General features: G+C 35.2%; 2 protein-coding genes and 1 long non-coding RNA gene across 11 annotated transcripts; 1 reads left to right on the top strand and 2 right to left on the bottom strand.

Annotated features, from left to right (window-relative positions):
* Positions 1–992: 992 nt before the first annotated feature.
* Positions 993–3,246, bottom strand: LOC121765657 (AAA-ATPase At2g46620-like). The gene has a single exon (XM_042161856.1). It carries the CDS (start codon positions 2,558–2,560, stop codon positions 1,124–1,126), a length of 1,437 nt encoding a protein of 478 aa, XP_042017790.1. The 5' UTR covers positions 2,561–3,246; the 3' UTR covers positions 993–1,123.
* Positions 3,247–5,233: 1,987 nt separating this feature from the next.
* LOC121766041 lies at positions 5,234–8,829 on the bottom strand. Its single transcript, XR_006042888.1, has 2 exons — positions 5,849–8,829; positions 5,234–5,771 (listed from the first exon to the last, which is right to left on the bottom strand). It is a non-coding gene; the product is annotated as an uncharacterized LOC121766041 (long non-coding RNA).
* A 5,487-nt stretch (positions 8,830–14,316) lies between these two features.
* On the top strand, positions 14,317–22,848 carry LOC121765002. Of its 9 annotated transcripts, none has more exons than XM_042161031.1 (8): positions 14,318–14,685; positions 16,907–16,998; positions 17,269–17,415; positions 17,731–19,196; positions 21,264–21,612; positions 21,695–21,928; positions 22,284–22,443; positions 22,547–22,848. In XM_042161031.1, exons 5-8 carry the CDS (start codon positions 21,433–21,435, stop codon positions 22,723–22,725), a joined length of 753 nt encoding a protein of 250 aa, XP_042016965.1. In that variant the 5' UTR covers positions 14,318–14,685; positions 16,907–16,998; positions 17,269–17,415; positions 17,731–19,196; positions 21,264–21,432; the 3' UTR covers positions 22,726–22,848. The 9 variants fall into 9 exon arrangements, with proteins under 9 accessions (XP_042016969.1, XP_042016965.1, XP_042016967.1 ...); XM_042161033.1 differs by having other exon boundaries at positions 16,895–16,998; XM_042161035.1 differs by lacking the exon at positions 17,269–17,415 and having other exon boundaries at positions 14,317–14,685; positions 21,416–21,612.
* Positions 22,849–23,471: the final 623 nt, after the last annotated feature.

The raw sequence follows: 23,471 nt of genomic DNA, 5'->3' as shown, positions 1-23,471 counted from the left end.
CCCAGTACTCCATGTCAACTTTGAAATGATTTGACGAATAATATTGCCAAACGGAAATTGCCAAATCATATGATTGTGGGAGTTGTCATTATTCCAAAACTAATTAATTGTACAAAAAATATTGTCCCACTGAGAATCGATACAAATAAGGCAAAGGTATGTGATGCAGATGAAGGCGGCACTGGCACAGACAGCAAGCAACACTAAGATATCGCACAGCTCACACCCATTCGCTTTCCTGAAATTGATCATGCCAACCACCCCTCTCTTTCAAACTCTCATTCTATTTTTATTATCTCCATGCTTATTTTTTTGGCAATATTTCTTTTTATTATATATACGATATAAAAGGAATAGATAGTATCCAAATTTATATGCCTGCTGCTTATAGTTGACATGGTATGGAGAAGCCCTGCTTTGCCCAATGGTGGCAACCAAGTGTTCCCTTTTACCAAGCAAGTTGTAGTAGTAGTAGTAGTACTTTTTCTTCTACAAATCCCACCCTTTCAATCTTTGAGAAGCTCAATTCATCACTAAACTAATTATTTTTCTTTTTTTTTTTGGAGGGGGGGGGGGGGGGGGGGGGGGGGTCGGATGCTGATCGCAAATTATAGTTGAACTTATCTATGTTCGAATGGTGACATAAGGCTTGAAGGGTTCTTTCACTTAAAAAGTGTACTTATATAATAAGAATTGAGGTTTGCCTATTCGATTATTCGAATCTAAAAAAGTGAGCACTATATATGTCCACACCATTTTAAAATAACTTTTGCTCAAATGAGAACGTCTTTAAATCACCAACAATGTGGATATGCTCATACATTAACACATTACCTTACCTCGTCAGCATCTAATCTGTAAAGTATAAACAATCATTTAAAACAACTTGGTGAAGCAAGTGGCTTCCAAATCATCACAACAATATAATTGTGTTTCTTGTGAATGAAGTCTAAGTAAATTTAAATAAGCAATCAGCTCAGCCCTTGCACGAATGGTAAAAAAAACATGAAATAAATCAAAATCCAATCTATACACAAATTATAAACATTATCACTCAATGTATATAGGATATAAATACGGAGAAAATTCTATTCGTTAAAATGCTCGTATAGTTTGACATCTGTCACCGTTCACATTCATCTTGATCGAACGATCCAGGTCTCTTGCTGCTCTTCAGCCTTAACAGTCCATACAATTTTCGGAATTCCTTAGGCATTGTTTCCTTCCAGGCGGCGCCACCGCCTTCCTCCGTAACAGACGGCGGCGCTGGAGACGATGCCGAACTATCGCTCAGCCGCGTCGCAACTTTTCCCCCGCTCTTGCTGTTCGATTGTAAGGCGGAGATGACTGATTTCAATGCGCGGCTTGGCGAAGACCGGTTCACCAACATCAATTCACTGATCTCCGCCGCACTCATCCTAGCTCCGCTCTGGAAAATCTCCTCCACTTGAGGAAACAATTTATGGTCCTTCACTCCTAGATAGTTGTTTGCCAAATTTTTGAAAGAGACGAAATCACACATGGGGAAGTGAATGTGCATATCGATTCTCCCCGGCCGCAGCAGAGCAGGATCGATTCCAATTCCGTCTTTGTTGTTCATCGTGAAAATGAAAATCCTCTCGTCCTGCGAATTCATTAGCCCATCCATAAAATTCAGCAAACCGGATGACGTAATCCGCGCGTTTGACCTCTCTGAGACGTAACGATCTAAATCCTCGACGACGATCAGAGACTTGCTCGTGGTTTGCAACAGAAGCGAATTCAGATCCGCCTCGTCGGCCACTTGCGAGAGATTGACGTAGTAAACGTCGTAGTTGAGGAGATTCGCCGTGGCGGCGATGAAACTGGATTTCCCAGTGCCGGAAGGGCCGTAGAGGAGATAACTGCGCTTCCAAACGCGGCCTAGCTTGTGGTAGTACTGTTTCGATTTCAGAAACGTTTCCAAATCGTGGCGAATTTTGGCTTTCAGATCCGGATCGAGCACGAGCGCGTCGTAATTGGCGGGGTGGTTGAACGGAACCGACTTCCACCTGCCGTCGCAGTGGTTGTGAATCTTCAATTCCGCCCCCCTCTGCTCGATGTCGTCGGAGACTGCGTGGATGTGTTGAAGGTAGGGTTTCAGAATTCTCCGCTTATCCTTCTTCTTAATCCTCAGCACAAAACTCCGGCGAACAATCTGATTGCCGCGATCTCTATCCACTTGATTGAGCCACGAAACTCGAGCGCCGAGGAAAACGTCTTGGATCGCCTGATTTTCGTCAACCGACAAAACGATGTCGTTTGGCTTCTTCCCGGTGAAGAGGTTGGTGAAATCGGAGTCCTCTAATGAAGGCAGAGAACTGAGGTAGAGCGAAACTCGGCGGTAGAAGAGGTTCTGCTGCTGGGTGGAATCGTTCAACTCGGGGACTTTGAAGTGCTGGTGCACGTGAAATCGGTCTGCGGCCCATTCAACACATTTCCTCACGGCGTAAATGAGAGCGATCCGGTGCAGAAACCATCGCACCAGAAAAATCGAGCAGATAATCGAGAACAATATCAACAACAGATTCACAACAAACATGGATGTATACAGTATGGGGTTTCTTTCTTTATTTTCGGGTGAATTGATGATTTATTGAGGCGAAGGAGAACCTAACAATTAATTACAGGGAATTTCATGGTAGATGGAGATTATATAGGCAGGAAATATCAAGTATTAGTAGCTGTCAACGAGTGAGACCAATAAAGTTGTGGGCGGAGAAATTCGATTCTACTTGGTATTTCGAGATTCGGCCTCAAATTTTATTTTTAATAAAGTTGAGAGAATTTTGATTTATTTTGATTTATTTATTATTTTCATCGTTTAATTTTAAGTAGAGAATTTATAAACGAGACAAATTTTTGAATAGACAATGATTTAAATAGAGAAGTTTGAAGAAAAAAAAGGAGAAATATTAGAATTGTCAAATACTCCCTCCGTCTAGGGATGACAAATCATGCGGATTGGGTCGTATCATGTCAACCTGATAATGACTCAACCCAATAAGGCCTAAGTCGAACCCGACATGTTAAGGAAACTGTCAATCCGAACATGAACCCGACCTGCTACCTTCAAACCCGAACACGATTAAAACTAATTTTAAACTTGATTTATATGATAAAAAGCCATTTTCCACTATTTAATCTTGATTCACAAAAAATTTGTAAAGCATTATTTTTTTATAATAATAAAAATATTGAAAATAATAATATTACTCCCTCCGTCCCAATAAATATGAAACGTTTGGTTTCCGGCACATGATTTTATGTATTGTTGTTTTGTGAGTTAATGAATAGAGAGTAAAGTAAGAGAGAGAAAAAGTAGAGATAGTGTTGTTTCCATTTTAGGAAATGTTTCATTTTTAATGGGACAACCAAAAAAGGAAAACGTTTCATTTCTAATGGGACAGAGAGAGTATTTCTTAATAGGTTATCCGTATCCAACCAGAACCCAATCTGAATTTTTCGGGTTCTTAACCGGTCAACCCAATTAGGACACGAACCCAATAAGGCTTTACCCAAACCCATTATTTTCGTGCGGATTCGTGTCGGGTAAAAAATTGTCAGCCATACCTCCGTCCCACAAAGTTTGTTCTAGCTTGACTCGATGCGAATCTTAAGAAATTGTTTGACTTTGTATTAAATGAAGGTGTGTAGTGAAATAAGGGTCCCACGTTGAAGAGATTGGGAGAGTATTTAATGTCTATTTTTGGTAAGATTCTATGTGGACAAACTTTGTGGGACATATGGAAATGGTAAAATGGAACAAACTTTGTGAGACGAATGGATTAGAATAAATTATTGAAAAAATAATGAAGTTGGTTCATATTCTAGAAATGCTAAAAATAAGTGGAAAAATTGTGATATCTTGTGATGAAATTTTTTGCTAAAATTGGATATTATATGTTAGCCATGAAATCACGTCATCACCAATGATGGCGACAAGACTAGACAGCCGGAGGCTGATTCAGAAGCAAGCAAGGCAAGAGAGGCTTGACTAGACGACCAATGGAGGTTGCGAATGGTGTATCAAGGTAAGGTGAATCGAGGCGAGGCAAAAGTTACGACCTAGACAAGAAGCGCCTATGTCAACGAGGGCCTAAGGTCGCAACTTGCAAAGGGGATGTGAGGCCAGGCTTTGAACTTGTTAGTGAAATATCAAATGTGTATTCATTGAAATATAATTGTATTAAGTAAAATAAATTCAAACTTAAATCTAGTACTATAAATTTGATAGTCAGGCATTAATTGGATATACCCGATACTGAAGAGATTGCAAGAAGATATGTGCGCTGTGCTATTGTTTGATATATCGCAAACCCCTAGATCCAGAGGATTCGCTAAATCACAGGGTCTAGGAGATCGTGGAACCTTTGGAATCCGGTCGTTGGACACACACTTTCCCGCTTCAAAAATCTCAACCCACTACACTATTGGCTAGTATAGGGAAGTAAATGATCAATCCCACGAGAACGGAGTATGCATTTGGAGAGTTTTGGAGGGTTTGGCTGCTGCCACGCAACAAGTGTGTCGAGAATTTTAAACTACTGGACTTAGGAAATGGAAACTAACTAATCTATCTACTGGGTCACGGGGATTAAAAACATCAGGTACTAGACCTAAGAACATAGAAACATAAACACATTCATGATTCGGAACTTGAAATTAACTGCAGAGGGTCATCAAACTCTTGGGTCAAGTAGAAAGTTTCCCAAAACGGTGAGACAAGAAGCAGAAAGAAAAGCAACAGTTTTCCTAAATTAGCTAGCGATAGAAAAATGCTGCAAAAAGCAAACAAACAACGGATCTGAGTCTAACTACCTACGATCTTCATCTTCTTCAGCAAATAAGCATGAGCATGAACGAAACAGAGCATCAGAAACAGAGTAAACACGGATCAGATTTCAGACATTACGATTAAACAGAAAACCATCAGATCTAAACTACCAGGTCAAGTAAATCGAAAGCAACAGTAAAATAGCCATAATCATGCAGATTCGAATCACCACGTATCAGATCCATAACTCCAATTCACAATCCCTTCCAGATCCAACCAATCCAAACTCAACAACATTCAGATCCATGAACATCAATGCGATTCTAACAACTCCTCAACAAACGAACTCAGATTTCACCAATCTCTACTCCGATTCACCATTCAATTGCGAAAAGCATCCAAAATCAGTAAAATCACATCAGACATCAGAAACCAAAGTAAAACAAAAAGTAGACATTGTCATAGCCACGAGAATAATATCCTAAACACAAAACAATCGCCGAGCTTCCAGCAATGAAGTTCTCGGCTAGAATAAACAACGGAAATTTAAAGCAAATTGTATCTTCGCCCTCGCAAGGACGGTGTTACACCACAGAAACTAGCTAAGAACCACCGCAGTAGCCTGAAGTCACCCCATAAGTGCCAAGTGCGTGTGAGGTGAAGTGAACTATGATTTGAGTATGGAGCTAAGGGGACTAAGTGTAAAATGCTAAAAAGGGAGGTTGAAAGAGCTCTCGTTCTAAAAGGAGTCATCCCTTTATATAGGAAGCAATCCCTAGGGGATTCTCTCTTCATATTTTGTATTTTTTGCCCTTCATCTTTATATTTGCTTCTTGCTCCATTTTTGTATTCTGCCAGCATTCATTTTCATCACCTTGGTCTGGTGAATTGTTGGCATTTTCACTTCATTTTCCTCCTTTTCTCTGCCCCTGGTAAATTATATGCATTTCCTAGGTCCGGCAGATTTTACACGCACCTGAACTTAGAAACATACATTAGTGCACCGAAAACACAGAATTTTGATCTAAATCCAATGAATGAAACGAGCCTTACCAGATACCAAGCATTAATCGGATATACCCGATACCAAGTATCTGAAATCGTATATACACAGACCAAATGATTTTCAAAAAATAAGAAAATATATTTAAAATGAATTAAATCAAAATAAAGAATATATAAAAAAATGTAAAAAATTATTGCAAATCAAGAATAGAAACTATTTAAATATTGTATTTATAAAATTATAAAGATTTAAGAAACATACTTCTATTTCTACATCTATCAATCTATCAATCCACTGGAATGAAAGTATATGGGGGAAAGAAATAGAAATTATATAGGATATACAAATAAAAGATTGAGAAATACTAAATACCAAAGTAAATAAATAAAATTATTTGAAAAAAATAAATAGTTCATTATAATTTCGATCAACAAAACATAGAATTCAAACATCTTCTCAACAAAATCGTTACAAACATCTCTTTGAGACCAGTAATTCATACAATTTGAAAGTAATTCATACAATTTGAAAGACTTCTTTGTAAACAACATTAAGAGTAGAATCACTTCTACTGTCATTTTCATCCCCGGAAACTAAAATCTTCAAACCTTCACGACTTGTGACTCTAGATATAGCAACATAAAGTTGTCCATGACTGAAGATCGGTTTTTTCAAAAATAATCTAACATGGGATAGAGATTGACCTTGAATTTTGTTAATGGTTATTGCATATGACACAGCCAATGATAATGTAACGCCCAGGAATTTCGTTCCTTTCTTTCAAGATAAATCGAATTTATTAGCTTAATTAATTCACGTTTAGAAGGCGTAGAATTTTCATTGTAATTTCCGACTTTGGAATAAATTAAGTATTATTTTCATCAATCTAGTAAGAATGCCAAATATGCTATGTCCCCATCAAACAACCCCTGCCAAATTTTAAAGTGGGAAAAAGAATCGAGATCCTCCAAATCTTCCATTATGGGAAAAGAGGCAATAGAAACCTCAAGATGAGATCACCACCTAAGCTCAAAAGGAGCAAGGCAAATCCCCACAAATCCAAGGCTGGAAAGTCAGCCTACAAACAGCCCCACAAGTTACACCAAGAAGGCATAGATAGCACAGTTATAAAGCTCAAAAGGGAGCTAAACTTGTAGCCAAAAATAGGAACACCAATGCCCAAAATTCTGCCACAAGAAGCCAAAGAATTTGGCCTATAAATGCAGCCATCACCCTTCCCTCCACACACTCTTTCGGCCACAAGACTCTCAGGCGTGGAGTGCGACGGAGGGAGGAACAGGCAGCGTGAGGCAGTGGCAGTAAGAGGGCAAATCCAAGTTCACCGAACTAAGGTAATCCCACGAAACCAACTCTTGCATCACGATTAGAACAGCCACAGGATAGTCCAAGGACTTAGTGAGACAAGTGTTTTTTTTCTCCAAGATCAGTAGTAGGATAAATGCTCAAGGACTTAGAATCATAACATAGAAAGCCTCATCAATAGCCAAGATGTGATCTTTTTATGCCGACGGCTAGCCCGATCACAACAATTAGAAGCTCATTCCAGGGAGCAAGAGCACCCGAAATTTTCGAATACAGCAATATCCACTACTAGAATTGAGCAGTATGAACCCCAACTTTGAGTACTCAAGTTTCAAGCAAAAAGGATCACCAATAGGGAACTCCAAAAATTTACGAAATAATTAACGGAAATTAAGGGAATAAAGGGAGGGGACTTAGCTTGATCGCTTGAAGAAGCGACGCGGTCGGAGTAGCAGCGGGAGAAGGCTGGCGTCGGCGCCGTCAAAGGGAGGCCAAGAATGGGCCGGAGCTGCTGCACTCCGGAGAGAGAGAGAGCTGATACAGGGCCCCAGCTGCGACGGCGGGGAAGCCGCGTGTCACCGGAGAGAGTGCACGCGCCCGTCAGAGACGACTGCTCACCAGGCAGCGACGCCGTGGAAGAGAGGCGACGCCTCCTCTCCACCTTTGATTTTGACAGAAGGAAGAGAAGCCATTCCGAGCGTGAGTTCGCCGGAGAGGGGAGGGATGACAGCGATTTCTCCGGAGAAGCCGTGAGGAAACCCGCCGCTGATTCCAAAGATTAGGGATTTCATTTTCAGATTTGAGAATAAGAATGGGAGAGAGAGTCCGATGGGGAGGGAGTGTATTTGATTAAATTGGGCTAATGATTCTATACTAATTTAAAGTGCTAGTGTGGTGAAAAGACATTAATACCCCTTTTGGAGGGAAAATAGAAAGTGGTAGAAAAATGTGAGAAGAAAAATACATAGAGAAATGAATTGACTGCATTTGTGCAAAGCTAAAGTGGTCTTCCCAAAAAAAAAGTGGTCGTCCAAAAAATTTAGCTTAGAAGAGAAGTTTCGGAGCATTATCTATAAAAAAAATGCACCATTGCTACAAAAGCTTAAGTTGTAGAGAGGGAGATCCAACTGCGAGAAATGGCTATGGTCTTTTAATGTGCACATAGGTAGAGCAATGCGGCGAGGCAGGCGGGTGGGTGAGCGCCCGGTGGAGCAGCGAAGAAGACGTCGACGATGGCATGTTTAGGTGGGGCAGTGGCTGTAGTCAACCACCGTATGCAGCAGCGGCCACCACCGCCCGCAGCAACGGCGGAATGACTGACGGTGTTGAGGTGAGGGTCGAGTTTGCGGGGACGACGAAGAGGCAGACGATGCTGTGGCTGACGACGACCGGCGAGTGCAGGCAGCAGCGTTAGCTGGGGAATGGGAATGGAGGTAGAAGCCGAGAGAGATATATATCCGAAAGAGAGAGATAACTAGAGAGGTTGAGAGAAAGAAGATATTGAGAGAGAAGGATCGCAGGAGGAGGAGGCGTGGCGGGCAAAGGCAGAGACTGCGACAGGTTTAGAGAGAGGGAAGATCATCTCTCTCCAAAAGGTTGGGAATTGTGATGAAAAAAGATGAAGATAACTAGGTTGAGTATTTATATTTTGGGTCGGTGATTTATATTTCTCTTGGGCTGAAACCAATGCAAGAATTCAATTACAAAATTAATTAAAGAGTGTTTTCTTAAATTTTTGTAGTACTACTCAAAAATTTTATGTATGAATATGAGACCCAAATCGTGTTTCTTTTAATTGTTAAAAGATTTAAAAGAATTATATGCATTTTATATTACTGATTGTGATGAATTTTGAATATGTGATAGTTTGAAAATCATATATAAAATAAAATAGATTCATTTCATTGGATTTTGAAATGAAATTTAAGTAAATATTTTAATTTTTACATAAATCAATAATATTTAAATTTGTCTAATATTGTAGAGAAATAACTTTATTCTATCATCGGCTATTATCGACTTTATTCTCTTCATCTCTATGTTTTGAATATTTTAATCTTAATGAAATAAGTAATTAATCCCTCCGTCCACTAAAAATATGACGCATTGTGAATGGCGCGGGTTATACACATGAGAGATAAATCATAAATGTTTTAAGTTGTGAGGTGCTATTCATCTAAATCTATATACCTTTTGTAGGACAAATTAAGAACGTGAATAGTCATAAAATTGAACAATCTATAAACCTAATGGAGCTTATAAGAAAATTGAAAATCACAAGGTTTTGAATTATATTTATAATTCAATTCATATCAAATGAACTATATTTGTATGTGAAATTGCCGAAAATGACTTTAAATTGAAGCAAATTTTTTTATATAAATTTAAATTAATATAATGCCATTCATGTATTTTTTATGAAAACTCTCCTTTTATATATGTATAAATAAATACATAGATAGATATAAATTATTAATGTACCAATTTATCATTAAATGGAAATTTGTGAAAAACATAGTTCTGGTCTATTATTATTGTTGTTGTTGTTGTTGGGCGTAATAAAAAAGAGAAAAAAGAAAAGAGAAATCCTAATTAAAGAAGAAGAAGCCCTAGAAAATTATCAATCCTTATTTCTCATCGCATTTACGTATACTCCCTTCCCCCTCACGCCTGAACCCACCGCCAGACTTCTCCAACGCCGGCAGCAGCCCGCCGAGTATCTTCCCTATATAATTTTTTTCAAAACTTGTCTTTTATCTATTGATAGATGATATGAAGAGTTAATAGACAAATCTTACCAGTCTTCAGTCATGGACAGTTGTATGTTGCTATATCTAGAGTTACGAGTCGTGGAGGTCTCAAAATTTTAGTTTGTGGAGATGAAGATGATAATAGAAGCGATGCTACTGTTAATGTTGTTTACAAAGAAGTTTTTCAAAACTTATGAACTATTGGTTGGTTTGTTGTTGTTTTCTAATTTTACTCTTTAATCTCTACTCAAATAACAAGTTCTTTATTTATGTATCATATTCTAACTAACTCATACTCTTTGATTCATGTTATTTACATCTCTTATTTGTCATTTATTTTACTCCACTTATATCATAAATTAAAATTGTATAAAATTGATTGCCGAATATGAAATATTTCATTTATAGTTGATGAGTTAATTCTTCATTTATTATAAATGTTTTATTTATAATCACATTTATGTTTTTGTAAATCTTTATATTGTTTTTCATTCTTAGTTTCTATATTTTATTAAGATTTATATTCATTATTTAAAAATTATATGCCCCGTGCATAGCACGGGTGTAAATACTAGTTATTCATTAAAAGAACTTGGGCTATGGAGATTAATTAATAGTTGGCCAATTTCATTTCAGTAATTAAGTGGCGTATTTATTTGGGCCAAGGCATAAAATAATTGTCAGACTTAGAGTTTAAGTATGTTGATTGAGAATTAAATTAAGAATCGAGCTGGAGCTTGGTTAATTAATTCCCGAATAAATTATTAACTTCCCAAGGATGGAAAGTGATGAAGTGGGAGACGCGAAAGCCGACCGGCGTAGCCCCGCGACGCCATGGGCGGCCTTAAGAAAAATCCGAAGAAAAGGATTTAAGAAAGGGATTTTCCAAGAATACATATATTATTAAATAAGTGCCAAAATATTTATTTTATAGAGAATAGAATTTCTCCGAAGTAGTAAAGTGAATAATTAAACTCTGCAGAGCAGTGAAGCCCGAGGTAGGATTTAGAAAAAATCCTATAAGCCGAGACTAAGATGTAGGTGCTATCTTGTAAGATGCATGCATTCTTTTATCAGGAAAAATAGTTCAAGTACTAATTAGTGTGCTACGTTATTTTAAAGGATAAATTATTCAAAGGCAAGTGAGGCCAGACGAGAGTTGTTATTTGGAGATAAGCGTATCAGGTGGGCTTTCTTTTAATATCCAGCACATTAGTGTGGATATAAATCAAAAACTTTGAAGTTATGAAATATCATCTTTTCTCAAAATGGAGCTGTGATTATATAAATCCCTCTTATTAGTCGCGGATTACCTGTTTTCGCTGTCTTTAGCAAAATGCGGTCGTGCCAGATAATTGGTGTCGTTGGAATCTGAATGGAAACATTGGATCTAAAGGTATTAAGATATTTGAGGCATCAACACTTCATGGCCACCATCCAACCTAAGAACTTGCATCGATAATATAAAAAAATTAAAAATTCCAAATCGAAACAAAAATGAATATAATTGTAATTTGTAAAAAGACACAAACGTTACTTAAACAACTTCCAAATAATAAATAGTTCATAAGTTTCAGAGACCAAAAATATAGTACATTTTAATAAGTATACAAACAAAACTTAGAAGCAAAACTATGAACAAAAAATTCATAAGTTTTGAAACACTTTTTTATAAACAACATTAACAATAGAATTACCACTGCTGCCATCAACTTCATCTTTACAAACTAAAATCTTCAAACCTTCACGACTTGTGACCCTTGATACAGCAATATAGAGCTGTCCATAACTAAAGACAGGTTTTCTCAGAAACAGTTCAACATGAGAAAGCATTTGAAATTGACTCTTATTAATCGTCACTGCATACAACACAGTCAAAGGAATCTGCCACCATTGAAAATATAATATTAAATAAGTTAAACATTGAAATAAAAATTGAAAAAGGGCAAAACTACCTCACCTTGAAACAAATTCGACAAATCCAAATTACTTTCACTCAAATTACACGAACAATGTTACTTAACAACGTCTCCATTTATAATTAGGGGACTCTCAACAAATCCACCCACATCAGCTAACAAAATAAAAACTTAATATTAATAGAATAGAAGTAAATTACAAATAATTATATTAATTATATTTAAATAACAGAAATAAATCGAAAATATGGAAAATTAGAAATTTACAAAGCAATTATAGTGGACAAAATTAGGTCACCAAAGAATATAATTTTTAGATATAACATTAATGGGTTGCAAATAAAATGAAAATTTGGCCCAATCTACACTTATATTAATACAAGCCTCCAAATTTCTTTGTTCCATTAAAATGGCTCAAATCAAATAAATGTAAGGTCAATGAATAAATTAGTTAAATTAGTTCAATACAACAATTAAATGAAATCTGATTAACTTATAACCTAGACTATTTCTCTTAATTAAATCTGATAATTAAATTACATTAGGAATAATTAAATATAAATTAGACCATATAAATACCAAATTCTCTCATTTTGTGCGCCGCCCACCAACAAAACCCTAATCTCTCCGCCTTCACCAAATGTTCGAAACGGCGACGCGATGACTCCTCACCACTCTCAGTCACCGCCGATGCGAAACGGTGGATGAGTTGGCGAGCAACACCGTTTCGATTTGGTCAAACCCTAGCTCTCTATCTGCTCTATCCTACTCCGAAACGACAACAGCTAGCTACAACTCCATCCCACTCCAAAATGGTGAGGACACTACCACCTGGATAACATAACCTCCATTCCAAACCATGAATACAACAGACGCAACTTTTAAATTTATACAAACCCTGCCAAAATCGGAAAAATAACATCCCCCGCCGGAACCGGGCGAAAAAGGTAATGCTCCAAGCGGCCTCCGTGACTCTGTCGTCTCCTGCTGCGAAGGATGATTCGCCCCTTTGGCTTTTAAATTTCCGAATTGGCTAATTCAAAACCCTCATCGAACCCGCCGTCTAGCTCCTTCTTACACCGTCTGCCTTCTTCGCCATCTCCAAGATTCCAACAGCAGGAAGATGTTTTCAAAAACCTTTTGCCGCCACTGACCAACAAGCATCAGGTAATGGATACTCCATCTCTATATCTTGCCTGGTCAATCCCACACTAAGTTTATGCAATCAGATTTTCGTCGATGAATACTGATTTCGCAGATTGGTAAATGAATTTTTTTGATGGTGATTTTTTCATTTACGCAGTAGAATGTGACTAATGTTTCTTTGTAATTGGTATTTATAATGAACCAACACTTCCTTAGAAAGTCATTTTGGACATTGTTTTTGCTAATTTTTAAAACAATTCTGAGCCGTTTTAGTGGCTTGACACTTCTTTTGACATTGGTTTTGCAAATTTTTAAAATCAACTCTTTTACTAAATAATTGAATTCATTTTCAAAATCTGAATCATTTCAGATACTTGTTTTGAGAACCTGCCTATGTGCTATCTTTGTTGTTTTTTTGGGCATGTTTTGTGTTGCAATTCTTATTTCAATTTTATTTGAGTTGTGTTGCATTACTTTTTTAATTCTTTATTCACTCTCTAGTATTTATATAAGTTTATATATTTTGTCATTTACACCAGCACAATTTTATATTGTTTCAAAAATTTAAATATTTCATGTCTAATTTACATTTTAGAAAATATTTCAGTTTAAATAAATTATCTTCGCTTTGCTCAAAATTTACTTTCTGCAGAATTTCGAGGAACTTAATCTTCACAATATTTGAAAGAGCTTTTGGCAATCTGCACAGGATTTGAAAAAGCTTTTGATATTTGGAATCAAGATTTACTTTTTGGTTGGAGGTTTCTGACAGCTATAGATGGAGTACTTTATAGTAGGTTTTTAATAACACCTGTGATATGCATTGCGAATAAAATTTTTGAATAATAGATATAACTAATAGAAACACAAACCGAACAAAATCATATATTTCCAAAAATAAAAAAGTTCATTAGTTCTGGGGACAAAAAACAAATATTTTCAAAACCAAGTGCAAAACTTAGAATTAAACACGTAAAAGAAGGATCGCCAATACCCAAAATTCTGCAAACAAAAATAAATGGATAAATTTTTTTAAAAATATGTATAAAAAATAAAAAATCATGTAATAAAAAATAACACCCAACTATAAAAATAAAAAAAGAATAAGCAAATAATTTAATAACTAAAACATGTACAAACAAAATGTACAACCTGATTACATAAATATGAACTGGGTCAAACTAAATAAAACCACATTGGGCCACAAAAATAACATGGCTCGGAATCCTGAATTGAAACTCAGCCCAAAAGCAAATAACATAAGCCCAGCTCTCAAATAAAATTAAAAACTAACATAAGCCCAATTCCTAATGAAAGCTGACTTACTAATTAACTAAATCACATAATAAAAAAATTAACTATAATTAACATCACTAATTAAAGGTACATAAGCTTATCTTCTTCCCAAACACGTCGCCACTCAACCACCGTTTCCAAACCCTAACAACCAAAACCCAATCCGAGCGCAACCGGCGATTACGAAGACAAAGTCTCCACCGCTTGAATAAACGACGACACTGAGTAATCATCAAGCTGCTGACTGCGGTTGTTCCAATTTTTCACGACGGCAACAACGCGGCGACGAAATACGCAACAATACAAAAAATACAGATCGAAGAAAATCCAACACCGTTTCGTCTAAAACATCCAAGCCGAAATACATCTTGAAAACCCTAACTCTGATTGGCGGAAACTATGTCCGGCGAAGAAATCGGCCAAAACTGGTACAAACTTCACCCACATAAGGTACAAATTTTACCCAGAACTATTGATTTTAATTTAATATGTTAATATGAAGAGAATTTCAAACAACGATTGACATACATAAACTTTTACAAACTTCATCAGTAATAATCATTTTCTTCTTAGTTTTAGATAAGGTGACTATAAAGAAGATAAGTAAACTGGTACTAAAGTTAAATAAAAATATTTGTTTTCATATAGTGTATAACTTTATATTATGTCTAACTAATTGCCATTTTGCAGAAAAAACTATTACAGTGGCATTTGGTTAGCCCAACAATTCACCTGTGATTGAATATTAGATAAATAAGTATCAAAACATCTAGGTGTGGCTAAATATCACATGAATATTAGATAAATAACTCACTTGTAGTAGCTGGTGTATGCTGTGATTGAATACCCTTAATAATGGATAATTTTTTTAACTTCTTTATACTTCAGTTTTGAATATGGAATCATAGATCCTGTGCCATATCTTTATCTCCAGAAATTTTGACTCTTGAACTCTCCAATAAAACTACATACATCACACAAACCAAGCAGAGGCTTCATTTAACACAAAAACAATTTAGATTAAATAAACATTTAATACTGATTTCGAAATAGAAACAATCATGATTTTTTAGCACTACATATATAATTACTATTCTATTACATCTATGTTAGTCAATAAATCCTCATACATCATGCTCTGAAAAAGACCTCATAAATTATCCCTCTCGGATTAAGGATGCTTTAAAATAAGTTACATAATTGAAGTTATATAAAACTCATAGTATTAAGATTTCTTTGCTAAATATGACTAAATATTACCAACTAATTCAACATATGTTGTTCTGATATTTCTCTAACATGTGACCGGTTTAAATTCAACATATATACTAAGAGCAGTAATGGTGCTATCTACTTTGAGAAAGAGTTTGAATGGTATATACAGTCATTTAACATTTTATAAGTATCTTTTTAAGTAAGTTCTGAACATTATTTTTAGCTTTATTTGTATCATGTATATGTTTTGAAATTTATCTTTTCTGCAAAAGATAAATTCAGCCATTGAACTTTAAACAAGAATAATTGTGCTAATTGAGCTAAGAAAAAGCAGACCTATAACTTAGAAGGTAAATACTATAATTCATATTACTTTTTCAGCTATATGATTGGAAGAAATTTACTTCAACTCTTTCACAATTGATAATTCACAACATGAAATTAACTTAAATAATGGTTTGATGTAAAATGCTAGGATACAGAAGGATATTCTCAAACACCAACTTCTGAGAAATTCAACTGATGTCAATCAAGGAATGAGCTTTTTAACTTATTAGCAAAAATGTATTACCTGTTATTGTTGACGATAAAATTATAATTAGACTGACATGTTTTATTCAAGTGTAACAACAGAATATAATTTAGAGTCTAACAAAGTTGTGTGATGATGTTAAATTCAATATAACTATAAAAAAGAAGTCTAAACTAACAACATCAAATATAAAAAAACCATATTCATAAGTACAAAACAGAAAGCTAACAATTAATAGAAATAAAAACATTGACTGAAACACAAAATATCACATTGGTTATCCACAATCTCTTTCTTCTTGTTAGACTGAACATATTGGCATCATCACATGAATCAAACTCTTTAACACCTTTTGAAAGTTCCTTCAACTATCCATTCAGCATGAGTATCATTGGTAATTGATGTCAAATTAGGTGTAACAAAGCTTGCTCGAGACATCTGTAAAAATGAAAGGAATAGTGTGATTCCATAACTTCAGGCAAATACTTGTCCAAAGTTTCTGGAATGTTGCATACTTTATTAACAGTGTATAGATATATCATACAGAATTCCAAACTATCTCTTAACTGTACTTTCAACAAATTCTTCTGTCTCTAAAGTTTTTATCAATCTCCTTAGGTATAACATCTTGTTGATTAGCCTGCCAAAAATATGACATTTACTCTAATCGACAAAACATAATTCTACAGTTTTATACATCACTCTCAGCCACCACAACTTCTAAGACTCTCCCCAATTAGCTGGCCAATCTCTATAACAAATCTGTACCTATAAACATTTATCATCGGTTTCTACATAGAAAAATTCTCAACAAACTGAAATGAACATAAAGTATTTCTGATAATCATAAAAGAAATTTAAACACAATAACATGTTTTCTCATTCAAAACATACCGTAGTAACTATTATTAGATTTATCTGCAGGATTTGATTAAAAAACCAGGACACAACGGACCTTAATGATAGGATAGAGTTGGAGAATTTGGGATGAAGGTTATCAAGCCATCTAATGAAAGGTGACATCTTTGATCTTCATAATTCTGTTCAGAAGATGATAAGAACTCAAATTTCACTTGCTCAAGATGCTGATTATGTAGAATGAGGATATCTACAAATGATGGTACAAATCTGTATGCAACTTAAGTTATTTATAGGACTAAAAACTGTAAGCATGCAGTCTAAAAAAACAATCATTGTTCCAAAAAAGACACAATGATGAAAAAGACCTTCCAAATAACAAAGACAAAAAAAATAAAATCCATTTATAAACTATTCACTTTCTGCAGCAAAAAAGAGTGAAGATGATCAAAATAAAAAACAAGGCAAACAATCGTTATAAAGAGAATACATGTAACATGGAATGTGTGGGAAGCTGGAGCGCAACTCCATCTCAGCAACAAATATTGGAAGATCTGCTTAGATAAACACAAAAGGTATAATATTCTTTCATTAATAAAAAAATTAATTCAGTTTCTATTAATCACACCTATATAGCACCTACTCAAACCTAAATTAATGTTATAGCAGATTCATAAACATAAAGTAAAATATTATAATCAATTCGAAAATAGGAAATAGACTGAATAATTAAGATAAACTCTATTACTTTAGGTTTCTATATTCCATTTCTGCATAGCAACTTCGTAAATCTAAGTGAAATTCATTAGCTTCATCAACTTTATTAAGTATCTCATTCTATGGTTGTGATTATATTACTAACTTGTTGTAAAATATATTTATATTTTCAGATTAAAGCTGCCGAAGAAAGAGAAAAATATAAATACCAGCATTGGAAAAAGGCAACATACATATTTTCTAGACAACACTATCAACGCACATATTTTCAAGACAACACACATATTTTCATGACAGAGCAATTTTCGAAGCACAAATGTAGAATACCAAAAACAGTAACAAAAATGCATGAAAAAAAGCCAAAGAAAAAAAAATAAAAATGAAAAAACCTCATTTCCCCCCCAAAAACAGTGCTACATGGCAGACAAAAAAACTGACACTTTATATTTGTATAGATTACATAATGAAATTTAAAACTAGTTGAACGTACCATTATATTCGTTGTGGCTTAGGTCTAAGTTAACGGAGGTGTTTTGACAATTTGAATCCTCCTCGTGATAGTTTCATGACTATTTTTAATACGACTTTTAATTTATATATTTAATCTCATTTTTAATCTCCCGGTAGCTTCCAACGTCGGGCCGGGATGCAACCGGGGGCGCGGCCCCGGGACTCTTCCTCGTCCTCAGGTGCGGCCTAAAACGCAACTCCCTCCCCTCCAACGCTGCAGGCCGCGGGCTGGGACCCGGGTGTGGTCCGGCCGTGGAGTTTTTTTTATTTTATTTTTTAAATAAATAACAGAAACATAAAAATATAAATAACAAATAATACAAAGCAAGCCTGAAATGTAGAATTTTAGGAACCACAATCAAAAGCTAATATCCAAAGGACTTCCTTGAATTACAGTCTCTAGAGTTACTAAGCTATCACAAATGTAAAACTATATCTTCTCCCGAAGCATACAATTTGAAGATTGCTATATAGAACCGGAGTGTCCTTCCTAGAACTAAGGCAACAACTCCTAAAAGCTCCTAAGATAAATTTGCTTCATTCAAAGGCTCAAATCTCCCGATTATATTGGCAAAGACGTCAACTTCTCTTCTTTCAAATTAAACTACTCATCTCCCGAGTATTGTAGTAAAATCCACATGCATTTATAAGATGACCAATCAAACAAATGTATAAGCACAAGAGAAATTGAAATAACTATAAGAGCTAACAAGGAAAAACAACGGAATAAATAACTCAAAATCATAGCATGTTTACCATAACTTCTACAAAAAATGTTTAATACTCATAGACAAGTAAAACAACAAAAAGTACTAGACATGAAGAAAAACAAAACAAAACAAAACCCAATGTTGAATTATGCAGTCTTCAGTCTTATCTTGCCTGGATCTGTAGAGCTCCGCTCCAATGGAAGATGGAAGAATAATATGTGGAATATTGGATGGAAGAAGTATAGAGATGAAGAGGATTGGAGGCTCTGAGATGGAAGAAGGTGTAGAGATGGAGAAGGATTGGAAGAAGGTGTAGAGATGGAGAAGGATTGGAGGCTCTGAGATGGTGCTCTAAGTGTTGACATTAGTCCGTGCCCCCAACATTAAATTCTGACTCTGTCATTGCCGCCGTGTAAAAGGTTAGATCAGGTTATTCCTAAACTGGTTTAAGAAAGTAAATTAAGTGGAAAAAAGTTATGAAACAGTAATATTAAGCAATAGAAAAGTTTGAACAAAAAGTTGATCAGTATAAAACTATGTACATAGAAAAGAGGAAGGAAATGAATTAATTATTATAAATCGAATCAATTGAGAATAAAATTGCTGCTGAGATTATTAATGAAAGTAAAACTACGCCATTTCATGCCACAACATTTGGTGTTGTGTTTATCCCCACAGCAAGGGATACTCCCCCTCCTTAGCGACCATTATTTCATACGCGCCAAGAAAGAGTACCATTTATTACCCTAGTTAACATTTAATTACATTAATTAAAACTTGTACTAATTAAACTAGTGTTTGCAATTTTGACTTAGTTGCATAAAGATAACTCTCCGTAAAAAAAAATACCCGAGTTATTTTGGGATGGGAGAGAGTATGATATGGAGTATCACTCATCTCACCGATATATTCAAAAAATATGTGTAGACACTAATATTTTTTAATCATTTTCTTTTTTATAAGTATAATTTTATTATACTTTATATTTTAATTTCTAAATGCTTTTTACCATTTAAGAGAAATACAACTATTAATAATATGGTGGTGCAGACACTAATATTTTTAGATTGATCTCTATGTTACTAATGTATATATATATATATATATATATATATATAATAAATTTAATTAAAAAATAAATACAATGCACAATTACTATTTAACCCCCATTATGGCATTGCCATTATGTCTCTAAATCATTTCTATTTATAAAATACTCATTTCTCTTTCATCTAAATATACAACCCCCAATTTATTAAATTTTTACTTCCATTAATGAACCCAACTCAACCCCAATACATATTTTCTTTTTTCATATATTTTTAATCAATATACATTTTATAATTTATTCAAATATATTAAAAACTCATATAAAATTTATATAAATTATTTTATAATTCAAATTTATAACAAAAATTAGTACACATTCATATATAAATGAAGTACAACATAATAAAAATACACAAATAAAAGAAATATGGTACAATAATAGAAAATAAATAATACTTCCCCGTTTCTCCATAGTTGAGTCATTTTTCCATTTTGAGAAGTTTCCTCATAGTTGAGTCATTTCCCTATATAGTAATTTTTTTCTCTTTCTTACTTTAATCTCTCTTACTTTATTCTCTCTACTTTATTCAATTTTTACTTTATTCTCTCTACTTTTTTCATTCTCTTACTTTTTTATCTATTTATTTAAAACATTCAACATCCCTTTCTTAAACTCCGTGCCGAAAAGTTTTGCCTCAACTATGAATAAACGGAGGGAGTAAATAATAATAATTGAATAAAACAAATTAATAAATAAAAGTAATAAAATATTTTAATATCCAACCAATAAAAGGAAGACATGTGGACTTGACCCCACTTTTTCTATGGGATGACAGGGTAACACCAAACAATGAGGGTTTTTTTTTAATTTTTAAAAAGGAGGATCAACGATGGTTCCCCATCTACCCTCGAAGTGACTCGGACCCCGGCCTAACGGTCGGAGGTGAAGCGTCTTACCACCGAGCTGCGCTTCGTTGTGGGGTTGGGAAGGAACTCGTTCCAAACAATGAGGGGGTTGGAGTAATTGATTTTAGAAATATTTTTATTTTTACTATTTTGTCTTTTTATGTGTGACATTGTTTCTAATTTTACCGATGGAAGTAGCCTAATTGGATAGACAAAAACATGATCGGTGTCTCGAGCACCTCGAGTGCAAGAGACACCCCAAATTAATGTGTGCCATAATCATTCTGAGAATAGCTAAAGCGCCTTTAGTTGGCGTATAATAAAGAGATCCACAGTCCACTCTAAAATGATGTACTTAAAGAAATTTGAGTGTGTTTCAATCCGCTCTGACGAATGATTAGCAATTTTTTGGTCAGTTATGTAATTATTTTCGTGATTATGTAGACTTTTTATTTTAATTATGTAAAATTTATAAAACTTGTTATTTTAATTTGTTTGCCATTTTAATTTAAGTAGAACATACCACGTAGGTATTAAGAGACTTGGATTGCTGATGTCTACGTGGGTATAGAAAGCATGAGAAAACTCAAAAAAGGGAGAGGCCTGTGTGATGACATGAGAAGTTGTCCTCATATTTCCTTATCCTGATTTCTCCAACGTTACTCTCACTCTGCTTCTCCAGAATCATCTGAGGGAAGCATGGCCGCCACACTCAGCAGCCTCTCCAAACTTCCCCACCTCCCACCGCGGCGGCTCATCCAATCCAAACTATCCCAAACCTCCTCTCCCAAACAACACACTCCCCAATTACTTCATCACCTCAAATCCGTCTCCCTCCCTCTCACCGCAATCACATTGCCTTTCTTTCTCCCCCCACAGGTCTCCTCTCCATCTCCTACCTTCAATTTCATGCTCCAACTGCACTTATTTACTTTTTGATGTGATTAATAAATGAATGCAGGATGCATTTGCGGTGGGAGGGGAGCTTGGGATTCTGGAAGGAAGATCTTTTGCGTTGATTCATCCGATCGTGATGAGCGGCCTCTTTGTGTACACTTTGTACGCTGGATATCTCGGGTGGCAATGGAGGAGGGTCCGTACGATCCAGGACGAGATTAACCAGCTCAAGAAGGAGCTTAACCCCGACGGCTCTCCGCCCTCGCCTCTCGACGCCAAGATTCAGCAGCTCACTCAGGTTAACCATCTACCCCTCCTATCTTATGATTGGTCAAGGGATTTTCACATTTTGTTCTGTTCTTTTAGGACAAATCCTAATACTCACTTTAAACCAGATTAATTCCTTGTATGAATTATACAATTATACTAATCCTCACATTTATGTGTTGTAGTGTGAATGTGATAGAGATCCTAGTCTACTATTGTCCATCCAATGCTAGATATATTTTGTGTATTTTTAAATATATTACACTCCCTTTCTCTGCAATAAAACACATGACGTCCAATGATAAGACTATTTTTGGTGGACGGAAAGGTTGCTAGTTAATTCTTGTGGAGAAAGTGGTAAGTTGCCCTGTTGTATGGTTTCTCAGGAACGAAAAGAGCTAATCAAAGGGTCATATAGAGATAAGCACTTCAACGCTGGATCCATACTGCTCGGGTTTGGAGTGTTTGAAGCCGTATTCGGAGGGCTCAACACATACATCAGAACCGGAAAGCTATTTCCCGGACCTCACCTCTATGCTGGGGCAGGTATACTATAATGTTAAAGTAAAAAAAGAAATGCTAAATCTTACGGAATAATTTATGATTTAGAAGAGAATTTGAAATGATCTGGTATATTATTATGAAACAGCGATAGCAGTATTATGGGCAGCAGCAGCTGCATTAGTACCTCCGATGCAGAAGGGAAGTGAAACTGCCAGAAATCTTCACATCGCACTCAATCTCTTGAATGTGCTTCTCTTTGTCTGCCAAATACCTACTGGAATTGATATTGTCTTCAAAGTCTTTGAATTCACCAAATGGCCTTGAATTCTTCTAAATCAATTATGTTTGTTTATCACATGAGTTACGCAAGTTTGTAAACCAGGGTATATTGAGCCGCTGTTATTGTATACTGATTTCCTTTTTTAACTGTATATTTTTTGTTACAAATATGTTTCTTATTTTTAAAGTTTTTTTATTTACAGAGAATATACTTTGTGTGAAATCTTAAAAGCAGGGGAGAAGGCATTTTAATTTTAACCATTAACACTCAAGAATAAGTTCCAGCCAGCTTTATTCACAATCTGCTGTTATATATTATGCTTTTACATTAATTTTTAAATAGTGGATGCAATTAATATATGAACAGAATAATAAAACAGCTAATGCTGTGTGATTCTAGTTCTAGTCATGAGTGAGTGAGTGACCAACACAAACATCTATTACTATTACCTAAACAGAGGCTATATACCACGGTTTCTGAAATAAAGGAAACATCCACTCTGTCATTGTAAGGTGAATTTAGTGGTTGAGAATGATCAATTTCAGAAAATGTATCATGGAGTACTTATTTAATACTAGTACATGTGGTGGAGTAATTACAAAAGTGTAACAGGTGATCCCAAGTAAAAACTGCAAGGGGAAAGAAGAATAGAAGAAGCAACGACACAGGTGTAAACACCGAAGCTTTTTGAAGGGCATGGAATCTCAAGATAAGGAAGAAAAAGAAGCAAGATTTTGTGGTTTCAACTGTCCTTTTCACGATTGTAGATTGTCTGATTGAAGACTAATTA

This window comes from Salvia splendens, chromosome 14 (assembly GCF_004379255.2).
Source record: "Salvia splendens isolate huo1 chromosome 14, SspV2, whole genome shotgun sequence".
NCBI lineage: Eukaryota > Viridiplantae > Streptophyta > Magnoliopsida > Lamiales > Lamiaceae > Salvia > Salvia splendens.
Note: the sequence above shows the minus strand (reverse complement) of the source record. Positions and strands in the feature narration are given on the sequence as shown.